We start from the raw sequence: 16,332 nt of genomic DNA, 5'->3' as shown, positions 1-16,332 counted from the left end.
TTTTAATTTAAATTCGATTTAGTTAACATACTGTATTATTAGTTTCTTGGGTAGATTTCAGTGACTCATCAGTTGCATATAATACCCAGTGCTCATTACATCACCCTCCTTAAAGCCCATCACCCAGTTACCCCATCCCCCCACCCCCAGCCCTCCAGCAGTCCTCAGTTTGTTTCCTAGAGCCTGGAGTCTCTTAAGGTTTGCCTTCTTCTCTGTTTTCATCTTATTTTATTTTTCCTTCCCTTCCCCTATGTTCATCTATTTGGTTTCTTAAATTCCACATATGAGTGAAATCATACGGTATTTCTCTTTCTCTGACTGACTTATTTCACTTAGCATAATACCCTCTCATTCCATCCACGTCATTGCAAATGGCAAGATTTCATTCTTTTTGATGGCTGAGTAATATTCCATTTCCCTGATGACTAGTGAGGTTGACATCTTGTCATGTTCTTACCTGCCATCCTTATATTTTCTTATGAGAGATGTGTATTCAAATATTTGCCCACTTTGTAAATTGGTTGCTGGTCTTTTTATTATGAAGTTTTAAAGGTTCTTTATATATTCTAGATAAAAATTATTTTGTCACATATACATTTTGAAATATTTTCTTCCAGTTTGAGGCTTACCTTTTGTTTTTTATAGTAGTGGCTTTTGAAGAACCAAAATTTATAACTTTGATGAAACCCAAATTTAAAATTTTTCTATCATAGTTTCAAGTCCACATGATGTTTACCTCTCTATTGTGCCTTACTGTAAAGGGTACCCTCTAGTACAATGTAGAATAGAAGTGATGAGAGCAGACACCCTTGCCTCGCACCTAATTATAGAGGAAAAGCTTATACTTTCATCATTGATTGCGACATCAGGTTTTTTATAGATGCCCTTCATATGGCTGAGGAAGTTCCTTTTCCTTCCTAGTGTTCTGAAAGCTTTTATCAGAAATAGGGATTGGTTTTTGCCAAATGCTTTTTCTGCATCTATTTGAAATGATCGTATTTTTCTTTTTCAATCTGCTAATATGGTGAATTACATTGGTTAACTTCTAAAGGTTAAACTACCCTTCCATTGCTGGGAAAAAACCCTTGTTGGTCATGTTGTGTTAACCTTTTTATATATTTAATTTCATAAAATATTGTTTAACATTCTTGTGCCTATGTTCATAAGTTGGCAGTTTCCTTGTAATGTCTTTTGTGGTTTTGGTACTAGCATAACACTGGCTTCATAGAATAAGTTGGGAACTTCTCTTTAAAATTCTGGGAGATTTTATGTAGAATTGATATTATTTCTTCCTTAAAAGTTTTGTAGAATTCTTCAGTGAAGCCATCTGGGTCTGGAGTTTTCCTTGAGTCAGGGTTTTGTTTTTTTTTTTTTTTTTAAGATTTTATTTATTTATTTGACAGAGACAGCCAGCGAGAGAGAGAACACAAGCAGGGGGAGTGGGAGAGGAAGAAGCAGGCTCATAGCGGAGGAGCCTGATGTGGGGCTCGATCCCAGAACGCCGGGATCACGCCCTGAGCCGAAGGCAGACACTTAACCGCTGTGCCACCCGGGCGCCCCTGAGTCAGGGTTTTTAACTACAAAATCAGTTTCTTATTTCCATATAGATATAGACCGTTCAGATATAGACCATTCAGGTTATGTGTTTCTTCTTTAGGGAGCTTTGGTAGTTTCTATTGTTCAAAGAATTTGTCCATTTCATCTAAGTTGTTGAATTTACAGATAAAAAGTCATTCATAACATATCCTTTTAATGATTATATGATCTGTAGAGATGTTCTGCCTCTCATTCCTGACATTGGGAACTTGCGTCTTCTTTTTTTCTCGATGAGTCTAAGTAGAGGTTTGGTAGTTACCTTGATCTTCTCAAAGAATAAACTTTTCATTTCATTGATGATATCTCTTGTTCTGATTTTCTCTTTCTATTTCATTGATTTTGGTTCATGTCTTTATAGAAGAGGGAATCTTAGGTCACCGAGTTGAGATATTTTTCCTTCCTAATATGATCATATATTATTATAATCTTTTTAAATAAACACTGCTTTGGCTGCATGCCTCAAATTTTACAATGTTGAGCTTTCATTTTCATTCCGTTCAAAATACTCCCTAATTTACTCTTAAATTTCTTATCCATGGGTTACTTAAAATTATGTTGTTTAATTTCCAAATATTGGGGTATCTTAAAGATATCTTTATGTGGTTGATTTCCAGTTTAATTCCATTGCATTCAGAGAATATACTTTGTATACTTTGAAACTTTGTATATTTATTGAAACTTGTTATATGGCCCAGAATATGGTCGACTTTGATACATTTTCCATGTGCCATGAAAAGAATGTTCACTCTGCTGTTGTTGGGTAGAATGTAATATAAATACCAGTTAGGTTGGTTGATACTGTCATTCAGGTCTTCCATAGCCTACTGATTTGCTCTCCACTTTTTCTATCAATTATTCAGAAAGAGGTGTTGAAATCCCTGACTTAGTATATTTCTCTTTTAATTTATATCAGTTTTTTCAGAGCTCCAGTGGCATAATCAGTTAGTACATGGTACTTATATCAGTTTGGAATCATGTATTTTGAAGCTCTCTTATTAGGATTATTACTATTTAGGTTTATTACGTCCTTTCGATGAAATGACCCTTTTATCATAAAATTACTGTCTTCAATCCTGATAACATTCTTTGGTTTGAAATCTGTTTCATTATAGAACAAACTATTCAGGTTTTCTATTTCTTCTTGAAATGATTTTGTTTATGAAATTATTCATTTCATTGAAACATTCGAATTTATTGATAATGTTATACATAATAACCTCATATTCATTTTTAAATCTACGCAGGATCTGTAAGATGTATCCTTTTATGGGGCACCTGGGTGGCACAGCGGTTAAGCGTCTGCCTTCGGCTCAGGGCGTGATCCCGGTGTTATGGGATCGAGCCCCTCCTCTGTTATGAGCCTGCTTCTTCCTCTCCCACTCCCCCTGCTTGTGTTCCCTCTCTCGCTGGCTGTGTCTATCTCTGTCAAATAAATAAATAAAATCTTTAAAAAAAAAAGATGTATCCTTTTACCTATCAGTTTTGTTAATTTATGTCTTTGTTTTTCCTGATCAGTGTCCATAGTAGTTTATCAATTAGTGTAACAAAGAACTAATTTTTGTGGGGTTTTTTGATTCTCTGTTATATATTTCTTTTCTATTTTGTTGATTTATGTTATCTTTTCCCTCTTTCCATGCACATACTTTATTTTATTGTTCTTTACTTGACTCTTTTATCTTTCTAAAATATATATTTAGATATAAATTCTTCTTGGAGGATTGTTCTAACTGCTTTCATAATTTTTGTTACCAGCATTTAAGTTAAAATTTTTTCTAATTTGCCCTATAATTTCTTTTTGCCTCATGACTTCGTGGCTGGACATTATGTATGAAAAGTTATTTGTAGGAATCTGAAGTTCATGATAAAAGCACTTTTTTCCAAAGAGAACTTTGTGCTTGTTTCTGTAGGACCCAGAGGCCCTACCAGCCTCTACTAACTTAAGCCAAGTTCAAACCTTGACCTCGGGTTATATTTCTTTAAGGACCATTGCACTTCTAGGTCACTTTCATCTTCAGGCTGTAGCCCTTCCTTGGCCCTTAATTGGGTCCTGAGTTTTAAGTCCTGTCTTTCAGGACCTTGTAAGCTCTCAGAAGAAAAGTTTTCACTCTCAAAAGAAAGACTTTAGGTCAAAAATGGCTACTGTACTCCCTACAGCTGAGACTTCTCACTTCCCCTTTACTTTGAGCTATTAAATCCTGCCTTATTCACTCCTCAACAGTTTTAATTACTTTAAATCTTAATCTGCCTTTTTCGTTGCATCCAGTTGAAGGGTTGAACCAAAAAATATATATTGCTGTTCCCTAAAACAGAAAATCTTGTTACATAATAAACGTTAACAAAAGAATGCATCAGTATGCAATATAGCTTTATTTTCGTTAAATGTCAATAGTTCAGTATTGTTCCATCAATTCCAATCATCACAGTCCCCGGTTATCGACATATTCGGCTACTGGCTTCTGCGTGTATTAAATATCACTCACTTCTGAAGGTTAAACGCCTTCTCTGGAATAATCACATAGATCTAAGTCTTCTATAATTCTTCTTGGACTTAAAGCTCTTATAATCTTTTTTATTTTTAAACTATAGAGTATATTTACCTCCCAGAACAAGAAAATAGCCTTTCTCTTTCCTCTTCCAGTTAGTCAAGGGAAGTAATTTAGCTGACCTCCTTAATTCTCCAGCTCTCAGCTGCCAGTCAGCAGAGCAAGGAAGTAGCATGTAATGTCTTCACAGACATTGCGTGGAATCTCTGGGCTGTCTTCTTCCTGTCATAAATCTTCCTAACTTAACAGAAAAATCTCATGTGTTATAAGTTGGTTGTTATCTGGAGGAGCAAGATAATAAAGGTTACACACTATTCAAAAATTGTTATCTTGGTGTTTGACCAAGGGTTTAAGATGGCTTCACAGGGGCGCCTGAGTGGCACAGCGGTTAAGCGTCTGCCTTCGGCTCAGGGCGTGATCCCGGCGTGATGGGATCGAGCCCCACATCAGGCTCCTCCGCTGGGAGCCTGCTTCTTCCTCTCCCGCTCCCCCTGCTTGTGTTCCCTCTCTCGCTAGCTCTCTCTATCTCTGTTGAATAAATAAATGAAATCTTAAAAAAAAAAAAAGATGGCTTCACAAAAAGTAAATAATACATCACTATGGGTTCTGTCTCCAAATGCAAATATTTGATCATTAGATTTTTAAGGGAAGATTAAAACTAACCTCTCTTTACTTTCATGTCTATCTCTTATTTATCTACAATATTTCTCATTCATTTTATATTCAACTAAATGTAAGTGGATGCGAATGCATATTGATTATATTATACCTTTGATTCAGGAAGAAATTAAGGTAAAAAAGCCACTGTCTCCTCCAAAACCATGCTCTACTGCTGACTCTTGTTCTTCAGAGGTGATGAGTACCAAGACTGACGTCAAAGAGAACACTGTTTGCATACCAAACTATCTGGATCAGGAAATCAAAGTAAGAGGCAGGTTTACTAAATCTGTAACTTGGGAACAGCATGAACATACAAAAAAATCACATTACTAACATCCTTAAGACTCTTTAGTGGTTCCCCTTTAACAACTGAATTGATTTAAAACCACTTAGACTGAAATGCAAGGCCTACTTCTTTTTTTTTAATAATATTTTTTTATTATATTATGTTAGTCACCATACAGTACATCCCTAGTTTTTGATGTAAAGTTCCATGATTCATTAGTTGTGTATAACACCCAGTGCACCATGCAATACATGCCCTCCTTACTACCCATCTCCAGTCTATCCCAATCCCCCACCCGCCTCCCCTCTGAAGCCCTCAGTTTGTTTCCCAGAGTCCATAGTCTCTCATGCTTCATACCCCCTTCTGATTACCCCCCCTTTCTTTATCCCTTTCTTCCCCTACTGATCTTCCTAGTTCTTATGTTCCATAGATGAGTGAAACCATATGATAGTTGTCTTTCTCTGCTTGACTTATTTCACTTAGCATTATCTCCTCCAGTGCCGTCCATGTTGCAGCAAATGTTGAGAACTCGTTCTTTTTGATGGCTGAGTAATATTCCATTGTTATCTATGGACCACATCCAGTCGCTGTTACAGAAACACAGCCTTCAGTTTAGACATAATGAAGACCTTGGCATTTGCCGAACAAACTTGGCTCTTTCTTCGCATGTTTTTCTCTATCATCCTCCCGGTGCTTGGGAGGCACTACTTCTTGCTGGTGCCTGTATATCTCCTTCACGTACTTGAAGTCAGTGATTCCTCCAATCAACATTCATCTCTGCCTCTTATCTGTGGAAAACTCTTTCCTCAAACCTACCCTGCCTGGGGTTATAAACTTAGTTATATTTATATTTATAGTAATGTGTCATATCAGACTACTGGAAGGTTCTCTCCAGCCACAGTTATTTCTGAGAATGACATATAACAAAGAACAAATCAATTGGCTGATGTTTGTTTTCCTCCTTTGTTTTCCTTCTTTAGACCCTTTTGGTAACCTCCACATTGCCTCACTGTAAGACCCACTGCAATGAATTAAGGCTGAAAGCATTGTAATGATGACTTTGCTAACAGTTGTAAATGAGTTATCCGTAGTGGCAATTACAAATAGCAGAGCAGATTCTGAGGATTGTTATTGAATAGTCCCGAAAAGGGACTATTTCAAAAGTAAAATGTAACAGTGGCACGGGGTATAATTATGCTGATGATTAAAACTGGGAAGGAAAATAAAAGGGATGGAGACGAGGGGAGTATCTGCAGACAAGAGTGCGGTTACACACGATTTCCAGATGCTTCTGGTGAAAGACTCCCGATTATATAGAGTCTTCAGAATCACTGTCCGTGTTACCCGCCACACTCTGGCACCGCTGATTCTCTATAATTTGCTCATTCCCACCTTTAGGAACTTTTCCTACTAAGAAATCTCTTCTCCTTGGTCCTCTCAGTGGTCACCTTCTTCTCATTAAGGTCTCAGTAAAAATTTCTCTCGGAAATACTTACCCTGATCACCAATCTAAAGTAGCTGCCTACTTACTCTCTAGCCTACGACCCTTTGTTATCTTTGACATAGCGCATGCCCTATCTGATGCGTTTGTATTCATTTGTTTCAATAGTGTCTCTGCCTCTCACCCCACTCACACTAAAATCTTATAGGATCTCACACTCCTCTGTCTTGGTTCCTGCTTTATCTTTCATGCCTAAATATCTGCTAGGCATCGAGTAATTATTAAAAAATTAAAAAGAAAGGTTCTACCGAGATCAAAGTGGAACTGTAGAAAATCAGCTGGCATAGGCCCTCTCTATTATATGTCATCTGAGATGCTCACATCTGATCTATGCAGCCAAACCATAAACTGACTGCAGTTTTAGTCAGGCTGTCTTACTTCCTTAAGCACATCAATAATAGACCAGCAGCATGATCCTATAGAACTGGACTTTGGGGCATCAATTAAAGGGCCCTCCTCCCAAAAGCATCTTCTACCTCACAGATATTGACTTAACTGGACATTAATACAAATTCCACTAAAATGTAAACTCTTTGAAGGAAGAGATCCTTTCTATCTTGTTCACAACCGATTCGTCAGCACTCATCACTTTGCTTGAAAACTATTAACTGGCACATACACAGCGTGGAATTTTATCAAATAGTTGGTGGCTATTTGGAAATAAATGAAAAAGAGGGGGTAAAGTGAGAAAATAGGTCTTACCAAAAATTTTTTGGCTTGTATAAATGAATCCGAGAAAGAGATCTCATTTTAGTGGTATTCCAACCTTACATACCTTCTACAAAAAAATCTGAAATATCTTCTAATTTCCTACTATCGAGGCTGGTAACTCTGAGTGGCTATGAAGGCAAGATATGTTTGTGCAGGGGTGTATATGAAAGAGTATACAGTTTCACAATTACTACTTTAGAGGAAAAGAAAAACAAAATTCTGTGTCTCTTAGTATCTTGTCTTTAGACTTCTTCTAAAAAATCTTGAATTTACAGAAATAATAGTCTCTTTACCATTGACATGAAAAGTTTGCCAAACACCTTCATTTATTTTGTAAATATCTAATATCAATGACAAAATACTAGAGTTTGGGAATATAGTTCATTCCTTCATTCACACTGCTTATGAGAGGGATTGTACAGACATTGTAAGAACATTTAGGAGGAGATTTTGGAGCTGAGAGATTCTTCAAGGGGAAAGAAACCTAAAGAATATTTAAGATATAATTAAAAGATGAGAAGAAATATGGAAGAGATCATTCCCACACAAGAGACCTTCATATCTAAAGCTAAGAGGCGAGAGCACTGTTTATTCAAGGAACTAAAAACAATATGGCAGACTCAGAGAGTGCAGGGAGAAGGCTGCAGGGGATGAGGCTGGCGAAGCTCTTCGGAGACCAGAAATAAAGGACTTTCAAGCTGTATTGAGGTGTTCAGATTCATCTGAAGTGCTCTGGGAATCTAGTGAAGAATTTTAAGCACTGAGTTATACTGAAATTACTTTGTAAGTGTAAGGATTACATGGTCAGATCTGTACTTTAGAAAAATCAGTCTAGATACAATATGCAGAATTAATCTGGAGGGTGGAGGCAAAATTGCAGGGAAGGTACTCTGCTTCCAAATGGAGGATTAGGTCCGAGACTTAGCTTCCTGCTGTAAATAACTATATCACTGGGAAAAACACATGAAGAGACTGTTTTCAGGCATTAAGCAACAGACAGTATAGATTTATGACAGTTGAGAGAAGGGAAACCATTGGGATGATTTCCACATTCAACCTAGATTTCAGCCGGGGGCACATTCCTAATCACGGCACAGAGAAGTGGAGCCCAAACCGAGAGGAACGTCTTCCCTAGGTAGAGAAAACAGAGCTCAGAGTTTGGGGATTCTGAGGTGGCTGGAATTTACAAAGAGGAATCTGCAGAGAGAATGAGCTCCAGAAATCTGTAAAGGGTTCCATGAGTCTTCAGTTCAGCATAAATCGCACATGCACAGGATGAGATTCTGAGACCTGGCAGAAGAAAGCTAATGGGAGGTAGCCCATCGCTTAGAGATGCTGACGTTCTGACGTGCCAGAGTGGAGAGACCTTGCTGAACACACCAGGAATTCAACTGAAACCCCAGAAAGAGAATAGGATGCTCTAGCCCTACAGGAGGGGCTACACTAGGTCTATAATCTCAAATCCTGAAATCGAGCTTCAGCAGATCAAATTCACCTGCCAATATATTAAGTACCTTCCAGAAAAAAACTCAATGAAAAGAATGCAGGAGATTTCCTGAAAGGACATATTTGACTTCCTCTCACTAAAGGGATAATTATAGCCTCTCAAAGTTGATCACTGAGTGATCCTAAGTTAGAAGAAGCAGAAGCAACGTGTAATCATCATATTGATGAAAAAACCATTAGAGGCAGAGTAGCCTAGGGAATCTTTTTTAAAAAAGAAAAAATTTCAGGCAGCCTGGGGAAAAGCATGTTGCAGAGCGGCCCAAGCCAGAACTGATGATAGTTTAGACTGGGTCAGGGCCGGGGGGTAAAAAGGAACGGAGAGATTCGAGAAATATTTAGAAGAAAGAATTTACTGAACGTGTTGTCTAGGAACATATTGTAGATGCAAGGGAGCTGTCCAAGGTAGAGAAAGATGGGTTTAGTTTTAGATGATCTGGACTCAAAGTACCTGTCGTGTATCTGCGTGGATACATTTGGTAGGCAGATGGGTATAAAGGACTGAATTTCAGATACGTCTAAATTCTAAGAGGAGACACAATTTAGGATCAAAGTGGCAACATCGTTACTTGTGCTTAATGTTTTGTACTTTAATATTTATTATAGTCCAGTTTTTTTTACAGTTATTTCATATATTTATCTCCTCTGTCATCCACATTTCAGCCCTTAGCTCCAGATGAAAAAGTCAGGGATGGATTGACAAAAGGGAATTATATTTCCCACCCATTGGCCCAATGACTGTGTTCAGGGAACTGAGGGAAAATGACTCCAGCTAGATTCACGCACTGTAGAGAGGGGCAGTACAGACAGGGACAGTTCTGTGACTGGAAAATCTCCGTTAAAACCTCTGGTACAGCGGGGAAAGACCCATTCCCCCAAAAGAAGAAAAGCCAATCTCTCCTCCAGAAAATGCGGGTACTGAGCAGGCAAAAGAAGAGAAATATTGTATCGCCTACCCCAAATCCTTACTGGTATTGGAGATGTTTTGTTCTAAGGTTCCACTGTACGCTGTTTGAAATCTGGTTCCCAGGCTAAAATCCCAGTTGACTTAATCGAGCTTCACGCTCAGAGTGACATTTGGGAAGATGGGATTGTGGAGGAAGTAAAGAAAATCTTATTATAGCCCTTGTGCCGTGTATTTGCTCGCTGCGTGACTCTAATATTTTCTGTTAGATTCTGGCGAAGCTCTGTCACATTTTACGCACTGATTCTCTGGCAGAAGTTCTACAGTGGCTGCTTCATGCAAGCTCAAAAGGTGAGAGTAAAATAAGCATTTGCAGACACGGAGCTCAGTGTATCGTCAGAAAGTAGGGATGTGCCAATATCTGAAGTTTTCTACCTTGGCTTTGCAAACATACTGTTGCAATATAACTTCCCTAGTGATTCAGTATCCGAGTCTCTGCAGTCCTCTGTGATTGACTGCATGCAACTGGTCATTCGATGACCCCAAATTCGGCATGCCCTAATTTTGACTTCTTGGGGTTTGCTATGAAGCACTGTGTCCAGGGCTGGTTTGTGCTGCTTCTCCAGGTGCACACACCCAAGGGTCTCCCTGAGCATATTTTCTGGCCTGCTGTGGACTCTGAGCACAGAGCCTGTTTCCTTTCTCCGGTACGGATGGCCATAGCACGGCCTTCCAAGTTCTAGGTTCTAACAGCCTTGCCAGTTTCCCCACCAAAGCCATCAATTCAGTCCTCTCTGAGCCTCCTTTGGGGCCTTTGGGGTCTGTTCCATGAAAGCATATGCCAGTCCCAGGTGGGACAACCATAAGTAGCATAGAGTGTCTGTCCTGAAACCTCGCTGGTCATCAGACTGACACAGGCAGAACTTTGGAGGTGGATGGAGCCCGAGGATTTGTATTTCTAACAAGTTCCCAGATGATGCTGATAATGCTGGTCTGGCGGCCACTCTTTGAGAATCTGCACTAATAAAGGTTGGGAAATATCAGTGAGTTAGGGATAGACTAATATTTTTGAATAGGGAGCACTTTGGAAATTGTCTTTTATCCAGGAATTCTAGACTACTTGGCAAGCAATTAAGAAGTATTTGAGGGTAGGAGTCTTTAGTTCTTATCTTTTTTTTTTCCTTTTTAAGGATGTAACTTTAAAAAAATATGCACAAATAATATGGGCTTATTGTTGGGGGAAAAAAACCCAGCTGAACCAGAAAAAATACAAGAAAAGAAGAACAATAATCAATCAAATCATCACAGACATCATTTCCGTCATTATGACTTCTGTACATATCTTTAGAGATATGCTCGTAACTATTACTTGTTAGTCTATTTTAATGAGATCATATCGTACTTATTATTTTGAATAGGTATGTTTTCTTTTTTTATTTGGCAGCAGCCTGAAAGGCTGGGTTTTGTACTCAATATTTAAAAGTTATTCCACTGTATTCCATTGCTCTGTAGTATGACAGGTCCACAGAAATCAGGGTGATGTGAACCAACTTTTCCACAGAAACCTTGACTCACAGATAAATGCCTACTCAGAAAAGGTATTACCAGCTTTTCACACTAGAGTGCTGGATAAAAGAATGAATCCCGTGCTTCTAGCCAACGTGATAATTATAACCTTCATGCCTACCCCCTTTTTCTTAAAAGCAGAAAAAGAGTGGGTCTCAGCTTTGATTCATGCTGAACTGGCTGAAATAAACTTGTTGGCCCAACGAAGAAACAGCACGGCAAATCTAACAGCAGAGACTAGAAAGCCACCCAAAGTTAAATCGCCCCCAAATTCACCTGCACAATTGAAAGTGCTGACCAGAACGAGGCAAGGACATCAACCAACCAGGTAAATCGATATACTGGCTACCTACAGGGTACGTAGTACAGAAAGACTTAATTTGCTTTTTGTTATCTTTCAAAACACTAAGCATGCGGATGTCTTCAGTCTCTTCTTTATTCGGTAAATGACCACAGTGTGTATTTGTTTTCTTTCATTTTCATGAATGTAATATGAGAATCATTCTAAATCCAATTGTAGCCATCCAGACATCTAAGAAAATGTAGTTTTTTTCATTTGTTCTACAAATGGAAGCAATAAAGGAAACTGAAATTGTATTATTGTTATGTATTTTGTTAAATGCATATCACACAAGTATCACTTTTTTTGTGTAGAACAATGCTAGATTAAAATAAATTGCTTCACTTAATTTTCTCTGGCACACTCCTGGACACCGCTAGACTGAAAAATAACTATGACAGGAATTGGAAATTATTTTAATATAAATTTTTCTTAAACCTTATTATTTCAATGACAGAAGAAAATACATATTTATGTATAATATGGTGAAAGAATGTGATAAGATATTATTTAAGTAGGGAGAAAAAATCTTGTTGCTTTAAAATAAAAAGTTGGCTGAAAAGCTGAAATCAAGAGAAAATAAATATTCAAGACCCAAGTCACTTTAAAAATCACTGAGACAGAGAATTTTGTATTGCAATTTGTCTCCACCTTAAAGTTTCCATAAAATGAGAAACTGGGAAATAGGGTCAGTCTTTCTACATTAGTGAATAATGTATGATATTGTTTAGATGTTTACTCAAAATCAGAAGAATTTTTCTTTGGAAAGTACACTTAATGCTGTCTGCATTGAAAAACAAAGAATTGGGATAGAATATTTAAGATATATATGTACTTAGCTTATCGATGATAGTGCAGTCTATAGAAAATACTTGTTTGTATCTTTGAATTTCATTTTCTCTTCTCCAATTATCTAGAGTGTCAAGTCAAGGATCTGAAGGAAGTAAGGAAGTGCCAAAAGGTTAAGTACAGTTTGTGATAATTACTGAGTTGGTATAGGGAAACCAGTAAGTATTGAACTCTTTAGGGACACAGACAAGGATCTATGGTTTTATAGGCAGTAAAATTCAATGACGATTTCTAGTTACTTTTAAGGGAGAGTGTCCACTGAATTTCTCATCGAGATAAATTTGACATAAACTTAACTTTGTTTGAAAGGCAAAGTGCCCCATCAGAGAAAGACAGATACTCTTTGAGAAGTAAGATAGCAGGATAGCAGGAAACATAGGTTTAGTCTTGCCAACCCGGTGATAGGAGAAGCCCTGCACGGACCTAACAAAAACACAATGATCTCAGAGTTTGGTTCTTCATAGCTTAACTGTCAAGCTAAGTTATTTTAACTAGAAACCAAGTTGATCAGAGAAAACAGTAACATGGCAATCGGCCATGAGCAGATGCTCTAGGAGACAGCTGAAGTACGGGAGAGGACAGTGTTGTGTCCTCACCAGAAGCCCAACCACACCCTACAATTTGGACCAAGAAAAATAAAGAATTGTAGCTTGTCCTACTTTGGTCCAGAATAGGCCAACTGAAATGTCCCTGTGTGTTTGGCAGCGCCTAACCTTAAAACAAGTGTAACAACAATGACCACAGAGCAACAACTCAGAAGTATGTCGATAAGCCTCAAACAAAAGTCTGTCCTGTGGTTTCTCCAAGTTTCTCTTATACCAGGAATCATATGGTGGTCAGAGTTCTTTGAGGTCACTCTAAACCCCAGCAGCTTTTGTTGGGGTTAACCAAACCCCAAAGAGTCTATACATGCTAACAGGCAATAAGAAAGACAGTTTAGAAGTTAGAAAATACTCCCTTACTCTGACACACCAAGGATAGTCCATTGTGTCTGACTTCTACCAAACTCCTCACTCTAGAACTACAAAATCACAACAGGGATGGTTTCTGTTATTCAACTTCGTGTCTTATCTGTTGGCATCTGTCTGGATATTTGAAGAAGTTTTGTATAAGAAGCCTCAATCATACTTCTTCATTTCCAGTGGTGATAGACAGCACCTCTCCAAATTCTTATTCCTGCTTGAGTCTGACCCTATAGGTTTTGGGGAGATCTTATAAGTATAATGAACTTATTCTAATCTGTTTGTCAATTTTCTTTTTTGTCTATCAGGACCATAAATCCTTTTCCTTTCTTTCATTGGTCCCATCCTTGCCTATCATCTTTACGATCACCAGTTCTAATGAATTCCTTTCAAAATAATGTTTGATTTTAAGAGGATAGAACATATCCTGCATGTTATGGAACAAATGACTCATTAAAAATGAGCGGGTGGTAAGAAAGATAAGAATAGATTCTTTTGTGAATTGGGGGTATATTTAATTTACCTAAACTTCATATAGTTTGGGGGTTTGTGTGTGTGTCATTTGGTACTAAAACATGGCAGAAACTATATTCGATGTCTCAATTTTGGTCTTACTTAGTTTTTCTTTTTTCTATTTCAGAGGCTGAGCACAAGCCCACATTGTTTATAAGAAGAAATAATATGAAAATGCCCATTGCAGAATATTTCAGCAAACCAAAATCTCCTCCCAGGCCTAAAATTCAGGAAAGCATATCAACAAAACCAATGTCTGCAAGGATTATGCAACAAGGAGGCAATTTCTCCCCCCAGAGAGCGTTTTATCCTTAAACATTCCAAAGGTAGAAATTCTAGACTGAGCTATTTCTTTCACAAACATGAGCTTCACTCCATAACAGTATCAGATTATTTTTAAAAAGTATTTTGGCATGAGAGAATCCGTATCTGGTGGCACATGTAAATCTCAGAGCACCTGTATATAATGTACTAAATAAATAATAATGGAGACAGTATTTCTATTTGTAGTTAATTTAGCACCATGTGTAAAAGAAGTATGTTTATTTATATACTCCATTTCTAGTCTTGCACTGATTGCATTTGTACATAAGCATAGGGTCCTGATACTAGAAAAACCGTCCATAACAGAATTAGGCAGCTGCAGTTTGACACATGCCCCAAACTCTTGGTAGAGAAAAAACAAAACCAAACACAGAATTTTAACATCTGAGCTAATTTTTACAGTCTACAGTGTTCAGTGCTGTTGGATGGATTCTGAATGGATTCTATGGTGATAATGGAAAAATACTGGCCTCCTCCCCAAAAAAGGTATAAACATTATCACTAATTTATGAGCCAGAAAAGAACTAGTTTCTACTCTTTGCTAATTGTGAATGATATTAACAAATTTCCTAATATTTAGCTTTTTTGTATTTTTAAAATAAACCACTCTTGGGCCATGGCTGATATTCTTTCAGTGTATTGCTGGATTCATCTACCAATTAGCCAATCTTTTAGAATGTGCGCCATGATAGTCAAGAGATACTGTAAATTTTGTGTATGTGTACATATCCCTTTTTTCTTTTTTTAGAGCGGGAGTGGGGGGAGAGGCAGAGGGAGAGAGAGTGTTTAAGCAGACTCCCTGCTGAGCATGGAGCCTGACGTGGGGCTTGATTTATGACCCTGAGATCATGACATGAGTCGAAATCAAGAGTTGGACGCTTGCCCGACTATGCCACCCAGGCACCCTTTATCTGTGCAATTTTAATGACAAATTTATATCATACTTCATTGTGTATCAGGAATCATTCTACACACTTTGGATATTGTAATATTTAATTTTCACAATGACTATTTGAGAGAGCTACTATTGCTATTCTCTCTTCTTTTAATAAGAAAACCGAGGTGCCGAGAGTTGTATTCATTGGGATAGGATCAACAGTTGTAATAAATGTCATCTTTCAAATACAGTAGTGTATTATTTCTCACATAAGAGTTCAAAGTGTGTATTTTGATGTACAACGATCCATTAGTTGCGTATAATACCCTATGCTCATCCCAACATGTGCCCTCCTGAATACCCACCACCAGGTTAAAACTAATGATGTACCATATGTTGGCTAACTGAACATAATAATAAAAAATAAATAAATAAAATAAACCCAACAAAGTGTGTGTTCTTAGTCTGCAGGTGATTTTGCTTAACTTGGTGATTCAGGGGCCCAGGATCCTTCCATCCTGTGACTTAACATCACCCAGGGTTTCACTGTCAATTGCATCCTGCTGGCAAAAGAGGGAGAGGGAAGTGGAAGAAAGTCTTGATTTCCTTTGGCTGCTGTAATAAATTACCACAAACTTAGTGGCTTAAATCAACACAAATTTAATCTCTTACATATCTGGGGCACAGGGGTCCGAAATGGGTCTCACTAGGGCTAAAATCAAGGTGTTGGCAGGGCTATATTCCTTTTAGAGGCTTTAAGTGAGAATCTGTTTCTTTGGTTTTTGCAACTTCTAGAAGTTACCCACACTCCTTGACTCATGGCTCCCTTCTATCTTTAGAGCGAGCAATGGCAAGTTGAGTCTTTCTCACAGCACATCCCTCGGACACTGACCCTTCTGCCCCCTTCTTCCACTGTTAAGGACGCTGTGATTGCACCGGACCTGCCTGGTATTCAGCTTATCCAAGATAATCTTAAGGTCAAATGATTAGCAATTTGATTTCCCCTTACTGTGTAACCTCACAGGTTCCAGGGATTACTTAGGATCTTGATGGGCCATTATTCTCCCTTCCACAAGGAGGGTACATCCGCTTAAAATCTTGGCCTTGAAATGGCAAACGTCACTTCTAGTCACATTCCATAGTTGGAAAATGGTCTAGCTGAAAGGGGGCTGATAAAATTAAGTAGGAATCATATTC

At 38.0% G+C, this 16,332-nt stretch overlaps 1 protein-coding gene across 1 annotated transcript in view; it reads left to right on the top strand.

The window, feature by feature from the left end:
* C8H4orf17 (chromosome 8 C4orf17 homolog) overlaps positions 1 to 14,641 on the top strand; it is a 42,501-nt gene extending 27,860 nt beyond the window's left edge. The window contains exons 7-11 of the mRNA XM_045792353.2: positions 4,920 to 5,063; positions 9,974 to 10,055; positions 11,412 to 11,598; positions 12,528 to 12,571; positions 14,062 to 14,641. Of these exons, the coding sequence (XP_045648309.2) occupies positions 4,920 to 5,063; positions 9,974 to 10,055; positions 11,412 to 11,598; positions 12,528 to 12,571; positions 14,062 to 14,249 (645 nt within the window). The 3' untranslated portion in view covers positions 14,250 to 14,641. The remainder of the gene's footprint in view (positions 1 to 4,919; positions 5,064 to 9,973; positions 10,056 to 11,411; positions 11,599 to 12,527; positions 12,572 to 14,061) is intronic.
* The last annotated feature ends 1,691 nt before the right edge of the window (positions 14,642 to 16,332 follow it).

The sequence above is a fragment of the Ursus americanus genome, chromosome 8 (assembly GCF_024610735.1).
Source record: "Ursus americanus isolate L20-20 chromosome 8, mUrsAme1.1.p, whole genome shotgun sequence".
NCBI lineage: Eukaryota > Metazoa > Chordata > Mammalia > Carnivora > Ursidae > Ursus > Ursus americanus.
This window is presented reverse-complemented; position numbering and strand designations above follow the sequence as displayed.